The following is a 27658-nucleotide window of genomic DNA, read 5'->3' as shown; positions in this document are numbered from 1 at the left end:
ATCCTCACGAGGTCTTTGGTCAAGATATCTAAACGAAACTTATCAGTCGAGAAAGATCCACTACCAAATTATTGCATGCCGCCTGTAGTGGTGCCCCAGTACAGCCCACATGTTAGAACGAACAAAACATTAAAGCAGAACCTACAAAAATAGCTGCCCCGGAAAAATCAATATTTTCAAATAAAAAAAAAAACAGAAAAACTGAGTGTAAACAGAAAATTGAAATAAAAACACATAAAGGCGAATAAAAATTAACACAAACAACAAAAAGGAATGTTAAGAAAAGAAAAGCGACGATATAAACAAAACAGCTGATTATTTGACAATTCATTACAAAAGAATCCTGCTAAAAATAGAAAAATATTCTCTCTCGGTTGGTTGGCTGTTCGGTTGTTTGGTTCATTTCGGTCAACTCTGGGCAGCCAAACAACGAATTTTTCACATTCCGTTTTAGTTTTTCGCAGCTTTTCAACGTGAACGGGTGGACCAAAGTGGCATACAAAAAATACGGAACGCGGCACAACACGAGCACGGAACGACCACGGGAAAAACGGGCAAGCAGCACAATATAAATACATTTTTTTGAAATACACATACACACACACTCAACGTTTATATGTATTGCCAACTAGCCATTCAGTCAACCAAGCAGCCAGCCAGCCATCCAACCAACAAGCCCCAAAGTACCGACCATCCATTGAGAAAATAACAACAAAAGCACCTACGACAACGGGTGTGTGTGTTTGTGCGTGGTGCCTAAAGCTATGTGTGTATCGGTGTGTATGTGTGAGTGCGCTGTGAGTGTAACAAATCATAGAGGTTGAACGTGGTTTATATATAGAAAATTAACGCACAGCTGAACATCTTTTTTATGGTTTTTTCTTACAAAAAGTGGAAACAATTTTTAAGGCAAAAAAGAGGAAATTACCCGGAAAATTGTTGAAGGAAAACGGGAAATTTAAAAAAGTTCATATTCGAAAAATCTTCCATTGATAAATAGCCTAAATAATGAAATGTAAAGCGCCTTAAAATAGTAGTGCCCACATTTTTATAACCAAAACAGCTCCCAAAAAATTGAGAAAAAAGAAAAATAAAATTGGGAACCTCCCAAGTAAAGGCAAGAAAAATATTTGGAGCAAATTGTTGCGGTTTCGGTTTACAAAAAACGTGCCCATTTGTAGAATCAACAGCAAAAAGTGTTTTTGTGCAGTAAAAAAAGTTTGAATAAAAATTTCAAATTTTCATCAAAATAAGTAGTTGTTATTGGCTGTGTCTGTGTTTAAATTGTGAAAAATACAAAGAGGGAGAATCAACCAAAAAAACAAAGAAAGAAAAAAAGAAACAACATTACGTTAAGAAAATGCTAGAAAAATGTATTGTTCGTGTGATAAGTTGATGACACATATTTCACTTGTTTTGACCGCATTCCTGCTGTTTTATTTCATCTGCCTGCCGCCCAACCTCAATCAAGTGGAAGCCTCAGCCGAGGATGAAGCGTAAGTTGAACTCAATGTCATGCACCCAGATCTCATACCCCGCTCTCGTAACTACACACAAGTGTCTTCAGAGGATCCTGCGATGCCCGCTATTTTGTGTGACACAGTCTCAGCCACAACCATGCCTGAGTGCGAGTGTGTGCGTTTGTGTTTTTGTTTTTTCACTTGCCTCTCGGGTGTCGCAAGTTCGCCTTTCCATTATTAACCCACAGGGAGATAATAATGTTCATCATTGTTTTCATTGTTGTTGCCGCTCTTCATTGATGTCATTCAACAACAACAAGGCAACTAAACGGAAACTAGTAAAAAGTCCTTTGAGGACACTACTGTCATATTGTTGTAGCTGTTGTCATCGTTGTTTCTTAGTATTTACATTACCTCCTAACACCGGTATGAGGGCGGTTTTGTTTTTAATTAAATTTTAGCATTGTTAACAAGATAATAAACTGAACTACAATTCTTAAGGAGGGGTGGTATAAATAGGTTGGGGAAATTTCCATTGGGAAGAAAGTAGAAAGGGAAAGATGCATTTCACTTTAAAATATTAAGAGGGATGATTAATTCTAATACACGACAAGCTAAACACAATATACAGACGATTATACATATATAGGAAGCTGATTATATATAAACTAAACACTTATATGAAATGAAGTTAACTTACTCATGATTAAAATGAAGAACGGGTAGCTCAAGTCTTCAAAAAAGCTTCAGATAAGGGAATGAATCAAAAACGTTACAGCGTTCGTATTAGTGTTGTCGTTATGTATACGCCTCTGATGAAAAGCTTACACCTTGGAAGTTTTTGCGGATTCTGAAACTGCAATGTTCATAGATAAGAAAAATCAAAAAACGAAAAAAAATCGCCGGAGCGCATTTTAAATAAATTGCGATCAAAGTTTTTAGAGTTTATGTTTTCACGATTTTGCTTGGATATATATAGAAATATGATTTGAGAAAATGTTATAGCAGTGAAAATTCTCTACAAGATTGGCCTTTATGATATTTTCGTAGGTTTTACCGTTTTTGAGATATAGAAATTCAAATTGACACAATGCACTGACTGTATCGCCTCCTTCTAAAAAATGTCATGTACGGTGCGCCTTAACTAACTTTAAATAAAAACCGATTACACCTAGGAAGTTTTTGCGGATTCTGAAACAGCAATGTTTATAGATAAGAAAAATCTAAAAACAAGAACAAATCGCTGGAGGGATTTTTAAATAAATCGCGGTCAAAGTTCACATTTTTAAATTTATTTTAGGTTTTCGTGATTTTGCTTGGAAACCGCAAGTCCTATTGAAATGGGGCTAAAGAAAAAGTTGTGGCTGTGAAAATCTCTATAGGATTGACTGCTATGATTTGTTCCTAGTTTTACCCATTTTTGCGATTAAGAAATTCAGGACACAGTTTCAGGTTTTATGTTTGGTTTTTACTATTTGTTTGAAAACAGTAAGTCTTATCGAAATAGGACTATAGACAACTTTATAGCTATGAAAATTCTCTACAAGATTGGCTATCGTAATTTGTTCTTAGGTTATGAGATAAATATGCTTAAGTTGGGAAATTGCAGTCATGACATTGTTTTATAAGGAGACGATACAGTCAGTGAATTGTCCCAATTTGAACAAAAATGGTAAAACCTACGAAAATATCATAAGGAACAATCTTATAGAAAATTTTCACTGTTACAATATTTTCTTCAGTTCCATTTTGATAAGGCTTGTGGTTTCCCAGCAAAATCGAAAAAAAACCTAAAATAACCCTTAAAATGTGAACCTGAATTAATCTCCGTTTTTTTTTTTTTTTTTTGGATGTCATCCCACTGTGCAGCGCCTTTTTTCGGCCAAAATGCGGAATTAATGGATCATGCGTACGGCGCACACTGGTCAAAACCATTGTTCTAGCGGCGCGAAAGTGTAAGAATCAAACTATAAAACTGCAAAATGTTTTCCATTGTATCGGCTGTGCTGACTAAAATTTTGTTTATAATTTTTTGTTGTTGTGAATGTTCACTCAGTTATTCTCCATCAAATGCGAGAAATTTTGCTGCATCAGATTTTAAGAAAATTGTTAATAAAAAAACAAGCTTCATATTTGTTTAATTGTTAAATAAATTCTTGACAAAACTAAAATCAACGTGATTCGATAGCAGGCCTTGAAGTGGACTTATCCGAAATTTTGTGTGGGAGGTACCGGATGGAGTGGATAAATATAGTCCATATTCGAACCTGATCTATTCTGGTAGATGTATTAGGATGTGTAAAATATGGACCAAATCGGTCACTCCCTTCAAGAGTTATCGTGCGCACATTTTTGAACTTTTGTGGGGGAGGTACCTGAAGGAGCGGATATGGCTTATCTTGGAACTTAAACTATGTTTGGACAAAATATTATTAAGACCAAATTTTGGACCAAATCGGCAGATCCGTTCGAGAGTTATATTGCGCTCCAACCACCTCACACAGTGTCATAGGGATTATGTGCAACTTTCAGGCTATTTTCTCAGGAAGTATGGACTTGCGCCTGATGAAAGTTGTACCGTCGTATGGGGGGCAGTGAATACAAGTTGCTAAAATAAAAATCAAAGCGATTCGAGAGCAGGTCCTAAACTGAACTTATTTTGTGTGGAAGGTACCCGAAGGAATGGACCGATTGAGTCCATATTGAAACCTCATCTAAGTGTGGTAGACATTTCACGATTTGCAAAGTATGGACCAAATCGGTTGCTTCCTTCAAGAGTTATCGTACGTACAAATTTTCCGAACATTTTCGAACTTTTGTGGGCAAGGCACCGGAAGGAGTGGACCGATATAACCCATCTTCGAACTTAAACTAAGTTTGGGCAAAATATTACGTAAACCCACTTTTAGACCGAATCGGTTGATCCGTTCGAGAGTTATCGTACGCTCCAGCTAGACAGACAGACGGATGGACATTGCTCAATCGACTCCAAATTGTCTGAAACACATTTCGTCCAAACATACTTGGGGTCTAAACCCATTATTTCGATGAGGCACATTTTGCCCGTATGTATAGTGTATATTAGGGCTATAACCAAAAAAATACCACCACATAGCCGTGTAGAGCATGAAAAACTATTATGAAATATGGTGTCAATTTTTCTCTACCGCGAAAACAGTTTCCGCACCAAATGCATTGAAGTTCTGTAATGCATTTTTTAATTTTATCTTTCATAACAACATATTTGCTTTTCATTAAAATTTTTATTTTTTTGTAATCTAATTTAAAATCATTATCAAAGCGTTCTGGACCAATTTGTTCTCAAATCGCGCCATTTCGGACCATATTAGGATTTCTTGACACTATTGCAATTTTTGGTTTTTCTTTATAAACTCGTGAATTTTATGTTTATATTTTTTTAACCTATCGGACAAGAGAATATGTGGTCATTTGCAACGAATTCGCGAAAGTTACAGGCTGTTTTCGTTTACTTTGCTTGTGGTGGTATTTTTGATATTTGCAAAAAAGTGCAAAAAGTTATATCCCTAGTGTATATACCCTCGTTAGCATACATGCTGAGGGTATACAAAATCAAAGTGAATCGATATCAGGTCTTAAAGTGAACTTATCCGAAATTTTGTGTGGGAGGTACCGGATGGAGGGGATAAATATAGTCCGTATTCGAACCTGATCTATATCTGGTAGATATATTAGGATGTGTAAAGTATGGACCAAATCGGCCACACACTTCAAGAGTTATCGTGCGCACATTTTTTCCGAACATTTTTGAACTTTTGTGGGGGAGGTACCTGAAGGAGTGGACCGATTTGGCTTATCTTCGAACTTAAACTAAGTTTGGAAACAATATAACTAAGGCCAAATTTTAGATGGAATCGGCAGATCCGTTTTAGTGTTATCTTGCGCTCCAACCACCTCACACGGTGTCATAGGGTTTTTTTGCAACTTTCATGCTATTTTTTCACGAAGTATGGACTTGCCGCTAATGAAATTTGTACCGTCGTATAGGGGGCAGTAACTTCAAGTTGCTAAAACAAAAATTAAAGCCCTAAACTGAACTTTTGCGAAAATTTTGTGTGGGAGGTACCCGAAGGAGTGGACTGGTTGAGTCCATATTGAAACCTCATCTAAGTCTGGTAGAAACTTCACGATGTGCAAGGTATGGACCAAATCGGTTACTTTCTTTAAGAGTTATCGTGGGCACACATTTTCCGAACTTTTGTGGGGGAGGTACCGGAAGGAGTGGACCGATATAACACATCTTCGAACATAAACTAAGTTTGGACAAAATATTACAAAGCCAATTTTTGGACCGAATCGGTTGATCCGTTCGAGAGTTATCGTGCGCACCAGCCAGACAGACGAACGGACATGGCTAAATCAACTCAAAATTGTCTGAAACACATTTCTCCCAAACATACTTGGGGTCTAAAACCATATTTCGATGGGGCACATTTTGCCCGTGTGAAAGTGTATATACCCTCGTTAGCATAAATGCTGAGGGTATAATTATGAAAAATTATATTTTTAGGGATAACCCCTTAAAGTGATGTCACATCCTCGAAAACTACTAACAAACGAAACGAAGCAAAGGCTATAGTCGGGACAGGGCCGACCATGTGGTACCCTACACCACTACCCCTGTGCATAAGCTTTTCACTGGTAAACATTTCTTTTAGGGAATATAATCCGACTACCACCAAACATAATATGCCTCTTTCTCTCTGGGACCCCCATAAGCAACCAAAATTTCGTGACCATCCGATCAAAATTATGACCTGTAGCGTGATTGCAAAAAATGGAAGTAGTGGATGCATTACCGACTATTGTGGTACTTCCCTTGTTTGATCACCTTCGCCAACCTACTTTACACCAATGACAGGCTTTGCCGTTGGAATACCCCTACTAGAAGCCGATATATTCACAAAGAATAAAACTTTGAATTTGTCTCCACATGAGTTTTTCCCCATTCCGACCCCTAAATGTTATTCGACTATCACCGAAATCAATAGACTTCTCCCTCTGTGGGGCCCCAAAATTTCGTGACTATCCGATCAAAATTTCAAACTGTAGCGTGATTACAAAAAAATGGAAAAATTGGATATATTACTAACTTTTGAGATATCTCGGTTGTTTGCCCACTTACGCCATCATACTTTGCATCAATATAAAGGAGAACTTTCTTTCTTCCATTGACGGGGTTTCCTTTTGGAATACTCCTACCAGAAGCGGAGATATTCGCATTAACTCCCAAAAAATTCGTGACGATCCGATCAAAATTGCGACCTGTAGCGTGATTACAAAAAAATCGGAAAATTGGATGCATTACCGACTATTGCGATATCTCTGTTGTTTGACCACCTACTACAACCTTCTTTACATCGTTGTAAAGGTGATATTTCCTACTTTCCTTGCCAGGTTTTGCTTTTGATATACCTCTTAAAGAAACAGAGATATTGGCTTTGAAATAAAACGTAGACCTTTTCTCCAAATAAGTTGTTGCCCATTCCGACCCCTGAATATTATCCGACCATCATTAAAATCAGTAGGCTTCTTCCTCTGTGGGACCCCCATTAACCCCTAAAATTTCGTGACGATCCGATCAAAATTGCGACCTGTGGCGTGATTACAAAAAAATCGGAAAATGGGATGTATTACCGACTATTGCGATATCTCCGTTACCTACGCCGACCTAATTTGCATTATTGTAAAGACGGGATCTTCTACTTTCATAGTCAGGATTTGCTTTTGGAAAATTTTCAACCAAAGCTGTGATATCCGTCAATATAATTAAAATCGCAAAAATGAAAATTGGGGTTTTATTTGCTACTATTGCGATATCTTCGTTGTTTGATCACCTACAAGCACCTACTTTACATCATTAGAAAGGTGATATTTTCTGCTTTCATTGTCAAGTTTTGCTTTTGGTATACCCCATACAGAAACTGAGATATTGGCTTTGGAAAAAAACGTTGTCTTTTTATCCACCTAAGTTTTTTGCCCTTTCCGACCCCTAAATATTATCCGACCATCACCAAAATCAATAGGCTTCTTCCCCTCCCCCATCAACATCCAAAATTTCGTGACGATCCGATCAAAATTGCGGCCTGTAGCATGATTACAAGGTTTAGATGGACAGACGGACGGACGGACGGACTGACGGACGGACACACATAGCCAGATCGACTCAGCTCGTCGAGACATTCATTTTGATATATATAAGTATGGGTCCACGACCATTATTTCGATGCGTTACAAACTTTTTGGCCAAAACCAACTTATAATACCCTCCCCACATAGTGGTGTAGGGTATAACAATCGCCAACATACAAAATGAATCACCTTCTGCTGAAAATCTCCTGCGAAATAAAAATGCTAGTTTGTCTTTGATACAGAAATTCTTCATGATATTTAAGCCGAACATTTATTTTTCTGTTGTCTTATTAAGCCGAAAAGACAGACTGATAAAAAATATTTCATACGAGGGCGGTTCGGAAACTTCTTAGCCTATCAATGAAAGAGAATAGTTAGTTTTTCAAAAATATTTTTATTTTTCAATATAATCTCCTGAAACTTCAATACACTTAGTCCAACGCTTTTCTAGCTATTCTATCCCTTGATTAAAATAGTTTTCCTAAAGGTCTTCAAAATAGTGGTTTACAACTGTAATTGTATCTTCATTTGAGGTAAAACGTTTGCCAGCAAGGAATTTTTTTAGATTTGGGAACAAGGGAAAGTCACTGGGAGCTAAATCAGGAGAATAAGGTGGGTGGTCAAGCAACTCGTACTTTAATTCGTTGATTTTAGCCATTGTTAAAACACTCTTGTGCGCTGGTGCGTTGTCTTGATGAAAAATTATTTTTTTTTTTTGTGTTGTAAGCCAGGACGTTTTTCTCGAATTTGTACATTTAATTGATCTAAAAGGTTGCAATAGTACTCTGAATTTATTGTTTTACCCTTTTGCAGATAGTCAATCAATAAAATACCTTTGAAGTCCCAAAAAACCGTTGCATTACCTTAACAGCCGATTGAATTGTTTTTGCCTTCTTTGGGGCACTTCCTCCAGCTTCAGTCCATTGTTTGGATTGTTCTTTTGTCTCTGGAGTATAGTGGTGGATCCATGTCTCATCAACAGTTATGAAACGACGCTTAAAATCCATTTTATTTCGCTTAAAACGATCCAAACAAGCTTGAGAAATGTTCATTCTTATGCGTTTTTGATCGACTGTTAACAAATGCGGCACCCATCTTGCAGAAAGCTTTTTCATCTGTAGTTCTTCATGCAAAATTAAATGGACTCGATCATTTGAGATGTCCATGGATATTAACAATTTCACGCACTTTTATTCGTCGATCATTTAATACCATATCATGCACTTTGGCTACAATTTCTGTTGTTGTTGCTGTTTTTGGACGTCCACTACGTGGTTCATCTTCAATGCCTGTACGACCACGTTTAAATTCAGCAACCCAATTTTTTACTGTTGCATATGAAGGAGCACTTTCACCTAACACATTCACCATATCATTATGAATTTCTTGTCCCGATAAACCTTTTTTATGTTAATATTTAATGACAGCACGCATTTCTAATTTTTCCATTGTAAAAAAATTGCGGATGCGTCTTTTTTGAACACCTGTTTCTATATGAAGGAGTTGCCAGATCGAAACAAAATTTAACATGTGTTCATAACAGAGATGGAAGTTTCCAAAACACTTAACTTTTTCTGTTTATACCGCGCTTTTTGTACTAGGCTAAGAAGTTTCCGAACTGCCCTCGTATCTACAAATTTGCCATAATGGGCCTATAAGAAGGGGCTATCAAAAATCGAATTTTGTCTAGCCAATCACATTTGATATGCTCTATGAGTAGAATAACCACCAGCGAAAAGATCGTATCACATTTCTTGAATGTGTGGGGCATCGATTTTCCAATACCAATTCCTTAGGTCATGATAGCTTAATTAATTTAATTAATTACATACTCATTTTTTGTTCGTACTTTATAAAAACTATATCGTTAACGTAGCACAAGGGAAAATAGAAAAAAATCCCGCAGACCAATCTGTCAGAATTCGGACAAAAGTCGGCAAGATGGACATTAGATGCTTTATCCGGAGAAAAATATTCCGTAGACGAACCCCTCCCCAGAGTAATAACCCTTTAGCAGTTTTGGTCGTTGGTACTTTTGTTAGAAATTGACACGTATATAATTATTAAAACGTTTAAACAAACCTCATTAAAATAATAAAATTGTATGCTAAATAAATGTTTACAGTTTCCTTTAATTCTGTTAAATATTGTTCAAATATTATAAAGAAATTAATAGTTTCATTCTTAAATTAAATTTTGTCATTAAATTACAATTTAAATTTAGCCCTAGAAGTGCTCTGTACAGTACGCTGTTGTTGGTTCATGTCTTTGCTAAAATTAAATTTTCTAATTTGAAATCCAGTTTATCTTCACACACATTTCTAAATTTGAAATCTAAAAGTGAAAGTTTGACTATGAAAGTACGAGTATTATGAAGCGAACAAGAACCTAAACGATTAGATAAAATTATACTAGAGCGGTCAATGGCCTCGAAATTGGGTTAGTTCGCCCAACGTTGGGCGCCATTTATTTATGTAATGTATAATTAGTTTTGAATATTATTATGTTGCACATCCGGATTATTAAACAAAGTCAATTCAACATCTGTTTTAGGTGAATGCAGTGGATATATCGAAAACCATACACTAGTATGATGTTGCGAATTGAGTATTCTTTGATTTTTTCTTTGAGCATAAGTCTATGAAAACCAGAACTAGGTAGAGAACATAAAAAAAAAATTTTCGCTTCAATCCATTTCTACCCATTTTTCTACATTGATTCCAATACAACTTCCATGTAAATTATTTTTAAGTGTCGATATTTTGAGACTCCTCCTAAAACCAGAGCTCCGAATACTCGCTCAAATTCCACTCACGAGTGAAACTCTTTTCGAATTCGAGTAAGTTGAGGGGGATAACTTGCCCCGTCCCCACCGCCAAACAAAAACTTACCACACCCCAAATAAACTAGCTCCACTCCCACCAAAAAATCGGATCCACAAAAACTACCACCTCCCCCCCAAATCTTCACTAGCGAGTAAATCGGAGCTCTGCCTAAAACAATCAGTTTAAAGAATTTCAGTCATTTTATATAGAATGTGTTAACAGTTCGCGAATTCTGAAAGGGTGAAGCTCGGATTCATTGATTGTAAAACTTTTATGGTCTTTACCATATGCATTCCTTTCCAATAAAAAATCGACTTTTCGATTTTTGATTTTTTTTTTTCAACATAAGCGCCTCCATTGTAATATCATGGTAAGTCATTTGTTCTAAATGTGTAGTACAAATCCGACGCCTCAACCCAAGTCATTATTCTTCGTATGAGTGAAAATTTTTCGTATCCCGAGGTGAGATCAGTATCCTCTTGAGTAGAGTTGTACAATCTAGTTCATTTAAAAGGTTTAGTTCAATAGTTCAGCTCTTTTAACTGAACTAGTTCAGTAATCTAGTTCATAGTTCAATATCCAGTTCAATCATTCGGATCCAGTACCTTGATCCAAAACATAAACAAACACATCACATTACGAAGGCATCACATAACACAGACGACGGCGTCACTTTATGCATTTGTGACGACATGTTGAACTAGATTGTGAATCGTTCGTTCGTCGATCGTTCTTTGTGGATCTTTCGGTTGGCGCTCAGTGAACTATTGAACTATATTGACTGCTCTAGTTCATACGCTCTTTTCAATGAATGGTTCAATTGAAATAGTTCGTTCATGAAATATACAACTCTACTCTTGACTTAACTCTTTACCAAGAAAAATCCTGGATCTAAGTGTGTTTAGAATCAATCCGGATTTAGTAATTATAGATGATAAATTAACAATTGAATTATTTGAACAAAGACATGAAAATGAAACATATGGGCAATTCCATTAATTTTTGTTTATTTTCATAAATTTTCTTTCTCCCCTAATTAAGAAATAAGCAAAAAACGTTTTGTACTTGCGGCAAGGCAAACCCCTGTACATATTTTCGAAATGAATGTACATACAAACACATGTACATACCGTGTCTACGTACGTTAAAGTATTTATATTTATATATTTATTGCATTCATTCAATATTCGTGACAACAACAAAAACCATATTACTTTATGTGGTGGTGCGAAATGGGATGATGGGAGGAGGATGTGTTTGTTGTCTGTGGGATTACGTTATGGCAGGTGGATACGCTACGTTTTTTAATTTTTTTTTTTCAAAATTGTGCCGAATTGAATAATTTTGAATATAAATTTAAAGGAAGATTGAAATTTATAGATCTCAAAAATAACTCATTTTAGTACTTCACTACTATTAACCAAAAATTATTTATTTGCAACCATAAAATAGGTGACAAGAATTCGATACTTGCCCTTTGAGATATGTAGCCATGTGAACATAACGATGTCACTGTGAACGTTGTATGGATTTGTGGTTGGAGTAGTGCAGTTATTTTAAGCTATCAATGGATTTTTGTCATTTGTAGAAAGGTTTCTGCAGGCCAATTCTGGCTCATATTTTGTCGACCTATAACTATTAACTATAATATTATATTATTAGATAGGGATTTTGTGTGCGAGGTTCCACTGTCTAAAAGGGGAAACTATGAAAATCATCATAAAAATAATATATTACCCATAGTTTTATGGATGAAAATTCATTGGTAATATTTTTATGTTGTGCCATAAACATGAAAACAATATTTAATTTTTTGCAATAAAATTTGTTTACTATCCGACAGAGAGGGAAGAAGGTAAAAAGTTACTTAAAGATCGCCTACAAGTGCGTCTATGACTGATGGGGTTTTCTATTAAATGTTCACGGTGTCTACAGATTTTGTTTTTCTCTTGTTTTCCGATCATTTTTTTCATTTGGGGTCTGGTCATCTGCGTTGATGCTGCTTCTCGCGCTGCTGCTGCTTCAACTAAAAGTCTATGAGTTAGGTATGTTTGTCAGTCTGTCTGGCTATTTGTTATAGATGAACTGAAATATTTTGTGGTTGTTCTATAGCAACATAGACATATCTATATGTATATTTGATTGTAAGCATTTTTAGACACACATTCTCTAGACGAACATGTTAACAAATTGTTTGTGTAAAACGCTTTGATGCGTCTTTTTTGTTTTTTTTTTTATTCATCGCAAAGAAATTAAACAAACACTGGGAAATTGATTTGCCAGAATCAAGGGATTTACTTTTTGGCTGAAAACAAAACAAAAATAAAACCAAAAACTCAATTTGGCCTAAGTAATTTATAATAAATTAAATACTCAGCATTGTTGTTTTAGTTCTCGCAGATGACTATACAAATGGGCAATAAAAAATTCTACTTAACCGAAGTTTATTTTAAAATTAGTTCATAAGAAAATATACAAAAAAAAAAAAACAAAACAACGATAAAAATGATTGAATTGCCTGACTGTGGTGGATATTGAAAATTTTTCAAAATAGAAAAAATGGCGTAAAAAAGAACGCAACAATCAGAACAATAGAAAACCAAGTAAGAACGGCGTAGGGTTTCGGCCAAGCCGAAATTGTTATACCCTCCATATGAACTATTAGTTTCCTTTCGTTTATAAAGAAGACTGAATACCAAATTCCACTTGGCTAACTTTCAAAATACCGAAATACGGGAGGTACCTTTCTATGGGCGCTATATGAAGGCGTGGACCTGTACGGACAAATTTTTATACCACCAACGAAGACTAAATACCAAATTTCACCCACTTCGGTGAAATATTTTAGCCACAACCTTTAATATACCGAAAATCTGGAGGGGGTAATATGAAGGCGTAAACCTATACCTACAAATTGCAGGTGGAAAGTTTTGGACCCCCAAAGAAGACTTTCATTCACTGGCCCCCTTTACGATGGTACAATTTTTCAGGGGCAAGTGAATACTTTCCGAAAAAATAGCCCGAAAGTTGTTAAAATCCCTATGACACCATGTGTAGTGGCTGGAGTGCACTATAGCACTCAAAGTGGTCAACGGATTTGGCCCAAAATTTGGCTCACAGTTTCAATTCACATAGGCTGATGGTAGATCTCTGTCGGCAAAGCCGACTGATACATTTTTACTTGTTTCGAAAGATTATCATATCAAGAAAAAATCTGAAAAAGCTAATTTAAAATACCCTTCCCCGGAATGAACCCTCATCTGCCTTTATTTTCATGGCTTGAATGTTTTCTTTACACATCGAGATGTTTTACATGTTTAACCTATAGTATGGATATGAGTGTTCTTTTCAATTACAAATACAAAACTAAATTTTATTTTATAAAAATATTTTTGTTTACATTTTTCACATAGGAATAATTCTTAGCCTACTTAATATTTTTATTTTTGATAGCACAGTTACTGCTTGCAGTAAGTGCCACCACAATACTCCTCCCCCAGTGACAACGTTAGGTAGTTTTCTCCCCTTTGGATATAACAGGGAATGGTCCGGTGTAGGGAGGTTGCAATGCAGTTCGTACAGCATCATTTCTGATGAAAACAAATTTTGCTTGTTTTAATGCTTCCGGTTCATAAACTTTAGAATTGTAATGACGGTGGACCTTCATTGCTTTTATTTTATTCATATCAGCTTTCAATTGCGTAACCCAATCTGAAGTTATTTTCGTGGTTTTTGATTCCATAATAAATTCACCAGGCAACGTAATTTCCATGCCATAAACTGAAACTGCAGGCGAAAGGTTCAAATCGTGGTTAATAGATGCACGTAATCCCAACATTACTATCGGTAAGACCTCTGACCAACGTTCAATTTGACCATTGGTGGTAAGGCGTAGTATGAGTGACACGAACTCCAATCAATTTTGAAAATTCTCGGAACAGTGCAGATTTGAACTGTCGTCCTTGATCTGTCACTACTTGAGAAGGCACTCCAAACCTAGATATCCATTCACTAAAAAATGCTTTTGCGACAGATTCAGCTGTTATGTCTTGTAATGGAATAGCCTCGGCACATCTCGTAAATCTATCAATACATGTTAGACAGTATCTATACCCTTCCGACGGTGAAAGAGGTCCAATTATATCAATGCTTACTACCTTAAATCGCTCGTCTGGAATAGAAAATTGACCAACAGCGCATTTTATATGGCGTCCAACCTTTACTTGCTGGCAATTTAAACATGACCTAGCCCAATTTGAAATTTCTTTCCGCATATTTGGCCATACAAACCTATCCGATATCATCTTAATTAAGGATTTTAAGCCGGGATGTGATATGTTGTGTATCATGTCGTCTTGCTTTAGATATCAACATCACAAACGATTTCTTTCTTCGATGTAGGAATTTCAAATGTTTTCAGCTCTAAATTTGATGGTACTGCTCGTGTAACCAAACATTTGAGTTCTTCGTCTTTCGCTTGATCTTCCGCTAGATCTGAATAATTCAAGGAAGTTGGAAACGATATTGCTTTGAGCCGGGATAGAGCATCTGCCGTGATATTATCTTTTCCAAGTACATGACGAATATCTACAGTATGCTGTCCGATAAAATCTAAGTGACGTAGTTGACGAGGAGATGAATAACTTGACGTTGATTAAAAGCAAATTTAAGCGGTTTATGATCAGTGTATATGAAAAATTTACGTCCTTCAAGAACATGTTGGAAATACTTAACTCCTGAGTATGCCGCCAAAAGTTCGCGATCATAAGCACTATAGCGTGTTTGTGTCTCAGATAATTTCATACCAGTATCAGACGCGTCTACCCATAAAGATGTTTCGGCGGGTTCAACAGAATATGCCAAAAGCGCAGCGTGTTCAAGCTGGTTCTTGCATTCTTCAAATGATTTATCGTTTTTCTTTTGGCCACTTCTTTTGGCATACGCGTAAATTCAAACAATCCAAAGGGCGTAATTATCGCAGTCTTTTGGACGTCTTTCTCAGCTACAGGAATCTGAAAGTACGCTTTCTTACTTACTTACTTAGTTGGCCCATTACAGAACATTTGTTCTATAGGCCGAACTAAGAAGAGATCTCCATTCCTCTCTATTTGTTGCTTTGCACTCTGTAATACCGCGCCTTTTCATCTCATCATCCACTTGTTTGCGCCATCTATTCCTTGGCCTGCCAATTCTGCGTGCACCGCCATGTGGCATGTATTCATACGCCTTTTTAGCGGGTTCATCATCGCTCATTCTTATGATATGGCCTAGCCAACGCAATCGCTGCATCTCGATACGTTTAACTATATTGATGTCGTTGTATAGCAGATACAGCTCGTGGTTCATGCGACGTCGATATTCACCGTCAACGCAGATTGGTCCGTAGATCTTTCGAAGAATTTTTCTCTCAAACACACCAAGCACTGCCATGTCTGCTTGCGCAAGTACCCAGGCTTCGGAGCCATACATCAGCACGGGTAGTATCAGTGTTTTGTAGAGCGTTATTTTTGTTTGACGAGATGTGGCTTTGTTTTTAAACTGCTTACTTAAACTAAAGTAGCATCTGTTGGCCAATACAATTCTTCTTTTTATTTCACAACTGATGTCGTTTGTTGTGTTTACGGAGGTGCCGAGGTAGACGAAGTCTTTTACTACCTCAATATTATAGGAACCAACTTCCACAGTCGGTCCGAGCTCAATGGACGCATTGCGCGTCGACACCATCAACTTGGTCTTCTCACCGTTTACCGCCAGACCCACTTTAGCAGATTCTCCTTCGACATTTATAAAGGTATCAGTTACTTCTTTTACTGATCGGCCCATGATGTCTATATCATCAGCATAAGCAAGTAACATGTGACTATTGGTGTAGATTGTGCCACTTCTTTTGACGTTTGCCTCTCGTATAACCTTTTCTAGCAGGATGTTGAAGAGGTCACACGAAAGGCTGTCTCCTTGTCTGAAACCTCTTTTGGTACCAAACTCTTCGGAGAGGTTCTTTCCTATTTTAACTGAGGACCTCGTGTCAGTTAAAGTCATTTTACAAAGCCGGATGAGCTTTGCGGGAATACCAAATTCAGACATGGCTTGGAATACCTTTGAACGCAGCGGGCTGTCGAAGGCTGCTTTATAATCGACAAAAAGGTGGTAGGTGTCGATCTGCATCTCTTGGGTCTTCTCCAGGATTTGCCGCAGGGTAAATATCTGGTCAATGGTGGACTTGCCAGGTCTAAAGCCTCATTGGTATGATCCAATTATCTCCAATTTAGTCGTTCGCACAATATCCCTGACACGATCTTGTAGGCAATAGGGAGGGGACTTATGCCCCTATAGTTAGAGCATACAGTCTTATCTCCCTTCTTGTGGACGTGGCACAGGATACTCAGATTCCAATCGTAGGGTACGCGTTCTTCCTGCCAGATGGAGCTAACTAGCTGATGCATACACATCAGCGTGTCGCCTCCGGTTTTAAACAGCTCGGCTGATAGGCCATCAGCTCCTGCTGCCTTATTATTCTTCAGCCGGTTTATTGCTGTCTTTACCTCATCTTGGCCGGGTGGTATACATTCAATACCATCTTCTGGGATTGGATAACAACAGTTTGGAAAAATGCTCTTTCCATATCCTTAGCACACTATCTGTATGAGTTACCAGATTACCTTGGTGGTCTCTGCAGGAGGATGTGCCAGTTCCAAAGCCATCAGTTTGATGTTTCACTCTTTAGTAGAATTTTCGGACTTCATTCTGTTTCCTGTACATCTCGATTTGTTCACACTCCCGCTTTTCCATCTCTCTCTTTTTCCTGCGCAAAAGACGTTTCTCCTCTCTCCTTTTCTCCCGATACCTCTTTCGTGCGCTACGCGTTGCTACTGATTGTAAAGTAGCCCGATATGCCCCATTTTTCTCTTCGATAGCAGAACGACACTCCTGGTCATCGGGACGAGGAGTGCTTTGATAAAGCAGTTGGGCCAGGGTGCGTACCTTTGCTGCAACAAGGTAGTGGCCCGAGTCTATGTTTGCACCTCGGAACGATCGTACATCCAACACGCTTGATGCATGTCTTCCATCTATCACAACGTGATCAATTTGATTTCTTGTTCTTTGACCTGCGACAGCCAGGTGCCCTTATGAATATCGAGATGATTAAATCTGGTACTGCTAACTACCATGTTTTTTGCAGCTGCAAAGTCTATCAGCCTCATACCATTGTCAGATGTTTTACTGTGGAGACTGAATTTCCCGACTGTTGGGCCAAAGATATTCTCCTTTCCAATTTTGGCATTAAAATCGCCTAGTATAATTTTAATGTCATGGGCAGGGCAACGGTCATAAGTTTCTTCTAAGCGCTCGTAAAATATATCTTTGGTCTGTTCGTCCTTGTCTTCAGTGGGAGCATGAGAGCAAATAAAGCTGAATTTGAAGAATTTTGCTTTTAATCGAATTGCAGCAAGTCTTTCATTCAAAGCTGAAGATCAGATGTTTTAACCTCCGACCAACTACAAATCCGCAACCAAACTCATGCTTTGTGTCATGGCAGCTATAATACAGTGCGTCACCTTTAGGTGTTGTTGTGACGCCTTTCCCGTTCCATCGTATATCCTGTATGGCAGTAATGTCGGCCTTGTACTTTTCAAGTACATCTGCCAATGCGTAAACTGCACCTTCTCTATAAAGAGTGCGAACATTCCAGGTGCAGATTCGCAAATCATGGTGCTTAAAACGTTTGCGGGGGACGTCAACATTTGAGGGATTTGCTTTTTTTTCGTTTTTTCATAGTAGCCTGTTTTTCTAGGGGAGGGTTACTAACCCGACGCCAAACCCAAGTTTTTAACGTTCTTGTGGGTGAACGGTTAATAAACCATGACTCAAAAAATGACACACAGTGTACTTGTGGCGATTTCCTGAAAATTCGCCTTTGGCACACGTACAAAGTACTATGGAAATAAAATCGGCCAGGGGGCACGGGTTATCGTTAACCGATCATCATAAAGTTTTGTAGAAATCGTTCTTTAGCCACAACAATGAACTGGTAAAGTTTTTTTCATCGATTGGACCATGAAGGCGGCTTTAGAGCATTACTATGGAAACAAAGATCGCCCGGGTGGCACGGGTAACGTTAACCGATCGCCATAAAATTTTTTATATAATGTTTTTGGAACGAATGGAAAAAAATTAGGGGGTAGGCGTTAAAAAAAAACTATTTTGTAATTTTTTGGGCCGCCATACAGTTGCGAAAACAATAATAGCACCACCATGAACAACTGTGGAACAATGTTTGATGTAGTTGTGGGACTAAACATCTATTTTTGGAGGAAAATATTTTCATTTCTCATTTAGATGTCCTCGAAAACTCGGAATAGAACCAAAAATATATAGGAAAACCCATTAACAGAGGATTGTTTAACCGTAGTAGTATGGAGCTGGATTTGTCGTTAGAAATAAAGTCCCATACTTATAAAAAAAAACTGTGAAGAATTAACTTGTTTTCGCTGAAATTGTGGAAAATATGTCTTTATTTCATTTAGAAGATAAGTTGCTACGAGTTTGGTCCTTCCAAAAGCATATGAGCAGTAATAATCTGGAAGAAAGTCAAAGAAATTGTGGAACAGAAGTTCTGTGGTCATTCTTTAGGGTTGTATTTGTGTCAATAGGCAAATGTCAATATGGCAAATCAAAAAATTGGGAAAGGGAAGGCCAATAAGACAACAACAAAACCAATGGCCAACAAATCATATCTGGAGGATCTCGATGAAGAATCCTGCATCCAATACAACAATTCACCTAATTCGATGAAATGCCTATCCCCAGACGTTACTACCGCCCTAAACTAAAGAATAAATCAGTAGACATTTGTTTCTGTTGATGTACTTCTATTAGATAGAAATAGTAGTTCAACTTCTTCCATTTTAAAAGAATTTTTAATGATGGTGCTATTATTTTTTTCGTCCAAATTTTGGAGTTTTGTTTTTTGTTACTTTTAAAATCTATAAAGTCGTTTCTAAAAACGCAAAATGTGCTCATGTAAATAAGAATGGCTGCAAAATATTTTTGTAGGAGGTGGTGATATTATTATTTTCGCAGCTGTACATAGCATGATAAAATCGGGCGAAAATATTATGGGAGCTATATTTAAATCTTACCAAAATAAATAGCGTTCCTCCTATGTACGACACTAAAAGGAACTATGGGTCTATCTCACTTCCTTTTGTATTTTATGTACAAAGCACACTGTCTCTTACCACAGTTTGGTATAGTCTATATAGCATAAAAATGTGGTAAACATTTCATATGTATGTATGTACTTATGTCCGCACAACATCCCCGAAGGGACAAGGGAATGCTCAATAATATGGAACCTACTTCTTACTGCCGAGTCCGAACGGCGCACAATGCACAATGGTGCCGCTTCCTTGTAAACGTGGACAAAAATAGCAGGAGTTGACTTAGGATGACGAACTTTTGTACAAGTACTTATGAGGGCATAGCACAGTGGATCCACTTGTATGGAGAAAGTGGCCAAAAATATTTATATTATACAAATCATGCCAATGCGCCGGTTACAGCTTTGTGCTGCTGCGAAGAGTGTTTTAAGAAACCACGAGCGTAACATTCTCCTCCATTCCCCTATGGAGGGGGTATACGGTAATAATTGTTTTATGCTGTTAGTACAAAATGACATGAGCAAAGGTCCCGATTATCTTATGATGAAAAATTGGCTTGGGGAAATAAAACAATCTCCAAAACAACATAAAATTCAACCAATTTAGCGGATTGACAAAATCAACATTTTTGTCTGAAAATTGGTAAAATTTTTAATATAGATCTTTTAGCGTTCTTCCTAGAAGGCACGTACCGCCAACGTAAGACAAATTTGGAAGAAGATTTCTTCATCTTGCCTCTGATGCCAATTATGTTAATGTACGTGGTCAGATAACAGAGTTATACGCTAATATATCCATAAACACCCTATTCTAGGGCAGCTTTAGTCAGCGACCCACCATTTATAGTCTGGCACTAGATGACAGCTGATTTTAGTACTGAATAATCTTAAACCCATGACCTACTTTGGAAAATTATTCCCGAGGTGGGCACTGGTGGGCATCATGACTATAACCTTAGGTCAAATTTAAGTATATGATCGAATTGACATTGCAAAATACACTAAGAAAATATGCAGCTAATTAGAATTCCACAACACCCTAAAACACTATTTTTTAATGAAAATTAAGCTGTTACCTCCTTCTTCAATATCCACTATAATATTTTGCTATATGTATTAGTTTCGCGATAGTTTGAATATATTTACTTGCACTTAAAATATAGGTTGTACTCACAACAAAAAATATTAGTCAACTGTTCCGTCTTTTGAAGCTATTCTTAAGAAGATCGTGTTCGAATGAAACAAAAACTAATATATTTTTAAAAAGGTCCATGTCATAGCTGTCAGAGTTGCCAGATGTTGTACCAAAATTTTGAATTCATTTTTTTATTTTTGGCCAATGGGTGGATCCACTGTGCATAGGAATGAAAAATACCAACTTTTGTCCATATATCTTTTTCCGATTTTGCATTAACTCGGTCAATTTTTACAAAAATCGGTGCAGATTGGGATATATCCCCCATATATATCTTGCCCCGATTTTGCAATAAATCGGTCAGTTTTAATTGGATAGCGTTCAAATTTAATATGCGATGTTTTCTTAGGTCGTTGATCAGTTTTATCAATTTTGAAAAAAAAATCGTTTCAGATTTTGTTATAGTCCCTATATATACTCCGATTTTGCTATAATTCAGCCAATTTTAATTGAATAGCCTTCAATTTAAGTGTGCGATATTTTCTAAGTTCCCTGTTCAGTGTTACCGATTTAAACAAAAATCCCTATAGATTTGGATTTGTTTTTAATATTATCTCTTTAATAACCTGCCGGGAGTTGCCACAAGTTGGTTTGAATTTGAAATAAATTTAATTGGAACTTCTTCTTCTTCTTTATTTGCCTATTCGTCATACGAATGTTGGCGAACATTACAATTACAAAGAAACAATGGATTTTAAATAAAAAAATCAAATAAATTCATAGATTTTTCACAATATCGGCAAATATGTCTCTGCTTCTGGCAGCACTAAGTAGGTGTCCCACGTCTCGTATTCCAGTCCATTCTTGAATTTTCGCAATCCAGCTCAATTACTTTCGGCCTTTAGGAGTTTTTCCTTCTATTCTTAATTTTATGATATCCTGCAAGAGCTTGTATTTTGAATTCCTCATGATATGTCCAAGGTAGGCAGTTTTTCGTCTTTTGATGTTTATCATTATCTCTCTATTTCGATTCATTTTTCGAAGCACTTCATTGTTTGAACTACAGTCATGTTAATAGTAACGGTTTTTTATATCGATTTATTTGACGTGAAATGTTTGAAAATACATGCCAATTAAATCAAGATAGAGCTATTATCATGACAGTGTAAACTTTTTGTAATTGCATTACACTCTATGTCTAAAATTAGGACGTTTGTGGGTTTCGATATATCGTACATATAATAACAATATCCCAGTGATTGCTTCTCAAAGAATCGGGTTTTTTCGGATGTAATTTTTGCATAATCCTATTAGTAAGCGATGTCTGTTTTATATACCAAAATGCCGAAGCTGCAATTTTTAGATACACTCCATGAAAGGCTAAATTGGTGAAGCTATTGCTTCAATCAACATAACGGTACTTTATATACATACATTTAATGTAAACCGTTTTTTCACAAAAACGAAGTCTGTTGAGCACTCTTTAATTCCCAATTCAATAGTAGTAATATATCCAGGTGCTTTAACTTTATAGTAACACCGTATATCGACAAAATTATTTTTACGATTGTCCATTTGATTTACGGTTGGTCGTCTATGAAATTATAAAAAAAAATCGACAACACATTTTTTTTTTTTTTTTGAAAATACTTTTTTTCCAAGTCCTAAAAATTTAAGTTGAGTTTTACTAACTTTGCCATCCTTCGACACTCTCCAAAATTTTTGCAGAATATTCGAAAAAGGGTCATGTTTACAAAAAATTCGGTTCCAGCTGCATATATGTGAATTTCCGTGTGTGACATTAAAAATACTGACAATGCCTCTGGTCGTTTCAGTGAATATGCCGTATTACTGTATTCTCAGTTTCTGGAGTTTCTTCTTTGTTTTATGCTTTAATTATTTGTTTTGGGATCTACATAGGACCCACGGGATCTACATAGGACCCACATAGTAAAGAATTGACCCGGAACTACACAACAGCATTGTTCTGGCCAGCGGCTGCCACCTCAGTGTACATATGTACGCAGAGAAGAGATATTGTAGGAGCAATCAAATTCTAAGAACAAAATCGTGTTTTTTTAAAATTTTAAAATATATATTGTTGGTCAAACAATATATATTGTCATTATGGTTCCTGAAACAAAATATATGATTGAAACAACAATATATATTTTCAGATGTTTAAAATACACTATTTTGTTCTTAAAATATGGTTTGCTCCAACAATATCTCTTCTCTATGCGTGTTTGTATTTGTTTCGTTTTTCGGTGTTGGGAGCAGCATATCCCAGAATGCCTGCTCCGAATACTTTTGGTCCGTGCCGGGACGGAGGAAAACCCAGGACCAATATATTTGTGATCGGTTTGTCACATTCGCATCTTCACCCACATCCAGCCTTCGGTGAGATACAATAGATGCCAGGAGTGGGTGCATCTAAGGGGTTTCTCTGGACTTGTCCACGTGAGGGACTATGTTGCTGCATGATGTGTGAATACAGTCGTCATCGGATTACGAAACTCCCTAGTCGTCTGACTACAAAACTCCCCCGCAGTCCCCTCGACAACAACCGCACACGCAGCCTTTAACACCAGCCGCTGTTGTCCCAATCCCGGAAAATGCATCCTTTTTGCAATTTAAATGCAATGGACTCCGAGGTAAGATCGAGGAAATAGTAGATTTCATGAGTCACAGGAATATCAAGGTCCTGCGGTGCAAGAAACCAAGCTCAACAACAACTGTAGCTTACAACGTTGCGATGGTTACAACGTGCTAAGGAAGGATCGCACCAGAAGTGGAGGTGGGGGATTAGCTTTCCTATTGCACCATTCTGTCCAATACAGACCTATCTCGCTTAAGCCTGTCTCTAATGACCCGTACATGGAATGTATGGGGGTAGCAGTCAGTTGTGCAACTGCCGAGATAGAGTTGCTGAACGTATACATCCCGCCGAGAAATAGCTGTATCTCAGATTACGTGCCTAACATTAGCCCGCTTTTGGAAGGTCATAATCGTCTGGTCCTGGGGGACTTTAATGCGCATCATGAGATGTGACATTCGGCCCTCGGAAACGATCAGAGAGATACGGCGCTGGCTGAGCAGATTGACAGCTGTACGTTTTGCACGGTCAATGAGGACGCTCCTACCAGAATTAGAGGAGAGTGTCACAGCTCGCCAGACATAACCATAGTATCAACTGGTCTGAGAAATGACGTTACCTGGCAACCCGTCATTTCCATTGGATCAGGCCATCTCCCCATAATTGTCTCCATTAGCAGACCACCCGATTTCATTACCTCTGAACGGCGCACATTCGTCAATCATAAGAAGGCTGATTGGCCGGGTTTCAGAGAGTTCACCAATCACCGCTTCAGAGAACTCCCCCATACTTCTGATGTTCGGGTAACGGAAAGGACGTTCCGAAACATCATCACTGCTGCAGCCGCTCGCCATATCCCTGCTGGTCGAATACCCGAATTAAGACCAAACTTCCTAGCAGAGGCGACGGGATTAGCAAATGAGCGCAGTTGGGAAGAGAATTGAATGTCATGGTTGACGGTAGCAGAATTCCGACCACAAACTGCCCCAAAATCTTAGGGGTCACATTCTACACTACTTTCACGTCGTGCGCGCACGCCACAGCTATCTGCGACAAACTGAAAAGTAGGAACAAGGTCCTCAAGTCCCTAGCCGGCAGCACTTGGGGTGCAGATAAGGAAACCTTGTTGACCACATATAACGCGATAGGTAAGCTATGCGGCGTCAGTCTGGTCCCCGAGATTATGTGATACGAATTGGAAAAATATTCAAACTTGCCAGAATGCCGCCCTGATAACAGCAACAGGGTGCCTTCTCAAATCTTCAGTGGACCATCTACATGAGGAGGTAAAGATTCTTCCAGTAAAGCAACACAATGAGATGCTTTCGTTGCAGTACCTGCTTGGATGTTACGGTGTGAGCCATCCCAATCACCATCTTGTGGGTAGGCCCGGCACATTCAGGCAGATCAGGAAGGATATCCATGCTCTAGAGGGATAGGTCCAACGATACAGGAGAGAACCCCTAGATCAACAAGCATATCAAGCAGGTTTGAATAGCATTCACACGGACGCAGTTGCCAAGGCCTTAAGCAATTATAGTGTGAATAAAGTACTCAGAGTACATCCCCATCTATCGCAGCTGAGATGCGTCAGCTGCTACGACAAACCAGAGTAGTGCAGTCGCCTAAATTCTTATTGGGCGGAAATCGATAGTGCCGTGCAAGACATCTGCCCAGTATGCGGCATGGTCCCGCACGACACAAAACAACTTTTCAACTGCCCAGCCAAACCTACTCATCTAACACCAGTGGATCTGTGGTTACATCCCATCGAAGCAGCCACTTTCCTGGAACTGGAGATAGATCCAGAGCCAGATTGTACAGAAGAACGAACATACAAACATAATAACAAACAATGTTACAACAACAACAACACAACCATGAAATATTCTGAACTCAAATGGAATAATTTGTTTCCTTTACTGTCCACGAGAACTCCAAATAGCAAATTACAACCAATTCGAACCGAAAATGTAGATAAAAACCTCAAAATAACTGAAATAGGGAGGTACCGTAATATGAGGGCTATACCGAAACCTGGACCTAAGACCACAATTTTTGACGCAGAAGGTTTTTAATCATTGAGAACTGCAGATATCTGTTCCCCAAATTTTGGTTATTAGTGGTAAGATTTTGGGTCGCACTTGTAAAATTCTGCATGCAGATTGTCGATTCCTGCTGCTTTACCAGTTTTAATAGGATTATTGCCGATATTTATTTCTTTTGTTGAGGGGTACCATACTTTTTAGTGGTATGTACGTATTCTGTCCTAAGGAAATTGCAGTTGATTCGACTTTAATTGAAACTCACAGAGTCGCTACAAAATCGGATACAAATTTTGTTTTTGGTCCATTTCATTCCAATGTTTAAAATACGAACTGACAAGCATTGCAAAATATGCTGATCGCTTCCAATGACTTCATCTAGGGAAAGGGAACTTTTAATTGGCTTATTCAGCATTTTTATACCCTCAGCATTTATGCTAAAAAAGGGATATACACTTCCATACGGGCAAAATGTGCCTCATCGAAATAATTGTTTTAGACCCCAAGTATGATTGGGCGAAATCCGTTTCAGACAATTTGGAGTCGATTTAGAAATGTCCGTCCGACGGGCACTCTGTCTGGCTGGCTAGAGCGCACGATAACTCTCGAACGGTTCAACCGATTCGAACCAGATTTTCTACTTCGTAATATTTTGCTCAAACTTAATTTAAGTTTGAAGATGGATTATATCGGTCCACTCCTTCGGGTACCTTCCCCACAAAAGTTCGAAAATGTTCGGAAAAATTGTACCGCCGATAACTCTTGAAGGGAGTAGCCATACTTTGTACATCGTGAAACTTATTTTAAATGTAGGCGAGGTTCCAATATGGACTCTATCGGTCCACTCCTTCGGATACCTCCCACACAAAATTTCGGAAAAAATAATTTAGGTCCTGCTCTCCAATCGATTTGACTTTTTGTTGTAACAACATGAATTCGCTGTCCCCTTTACGACGGTACAAATTTCATCAGGGGGCAAGTCCATCAGCCCGATCATGAATGTAAACTCCCCGTGAGTTTTGTCTTTCTGCCGTTGCAAATTAAAGGAGAAAGTGAAACAACTCACGGGGAGTTGATATTCATGATTGGGCTGCATACTTCCTGAGAACATCGCCCAAAAGTTTTAAAAAACCCCTATGGCACCATGTGTAATGGTTGGAGCGCACGATAACTCTACAACGTATGTTCTGGTTCGGTCCAAAATTTGGCAATCGTAATATTTTGTCCAAACTTATTTTAAATTCAAAGAATTTCAAAGTTCAAAACTTTTCACTAAAATGGTGGTACCCTTCCCCGGAATGAATCCTCAACTGCCTTTATTTTCATGGCTTGAATGTTTTCTTTACACAGCGAGATGTTTTACATGCTTTACCAAAGAACGACAATGCATCCCTCGATCATCGGCATCATCGTTTCATTGTCATTAAAAGCTGTTCAACATTTTGTAAAAAATCCAATAAAATTGATTAAAACATCAAAAGATACACTTGTTGTTGGCAACCGTAGTCTCCACCCCTATACCTCTCCTTCCCTCAGCTTACAGACAATAGAAGACACCCACCCAAACCAACACCTTGTGGGTGCCCAGCTAACTGTGCAGCAGCACCTATCATTTCTTACATTCAATTTCAACGATGAACCAACAGCAGTGGAAGGGAGAGAAGAGGTAAAGAAATGAATAAAAAACAATAACAACAAATGTCCGTCAAAGTTATAGAGAACAATGTGATGATGTTCTTGTTCAAATTCTCATTTGCATCAAAAACATGGCAGCAATAGCTAACAGCAGCAGCTATCAAATGCTGTTGATGATAAACACTTAGCTGGGATATACGCACACAGACACTTACGTATACATACAAACAACATAACTATGACTAAAAATTGTTTACAGACACACAATCATTTAGTTCATATGTATATAGGGATGTTTGTCAAAAATTATGCTCGGCATATTCATTCATATAAGCAAAACAAAAAACATCACAAAAATACTAAAAACAATATTTAGATGAAAAGAATAAAAAACCCTAAAAGAAAAAACATTAAGACAAAACCACAAATGTCAACGCATAAAAAACTAGTGATGAAAACTAGTGGGATGTAGGAAATTCAAATGACATTTAAAGAGCAACATCAACAAACTATCCAGGAGAGCGCCAGACAAGACAACAACGAGTAGAATAGGCCTAGCAAAACACAAAATAAACAACTAATTTCTAGTCGGAAAATCCAAAGCAAAAAGAAAACGCAAGAAAATCTAACA

At 37.7% G+C, this 27658-nt stretch overlaps 1 protein-coding gene across 1 annotated transcript in view; it reads left to right on the top strand.

Moving 5' to 3' along the window:
* Positions 1 to 401: 401 nt before the first annotated feature.
* Ca-Ma2d (Ca[2+] channel Muscle-specific alpha2/delta subunit) overlaps positions 402 to 27658 on the top strand; it is a 55293-nt gene continuing 28036 nt past the window's right edge. The window contains exon 1 of the mRNA XM_073966920.1: positions 402 to 1496. Coding sequence (XP_073823021.1) covers positions 1372 to 1496 — 125 coding nt within the window. The 5' untranslated portion in view covers positions 402 to 1371. The remainder of the gene's footprint in view (positions 1497 to 27658) is intronic.

The sequence above is a fragment of the Musca autumnalis genome, unplaced genomic scaffold (assembly GCF_047663935.1).
Source record: "Musca autumnalis isolate F117 unplaced genomic scaffold, ASM4766393v1 scaffold_2, whole genome shotgun sequence".
NCBI classification, from domain to species: domain Eukaryota; kingdom Metazoa; phylum Arthropoda; class Insecta; order Diptera; family Muscidae; genus Musca; species Musca autumnalis.
Note: the sequence above shows the minus strand (reverse complement) of the source record. Positions and strands in the feature narration are given on the sequence as shown.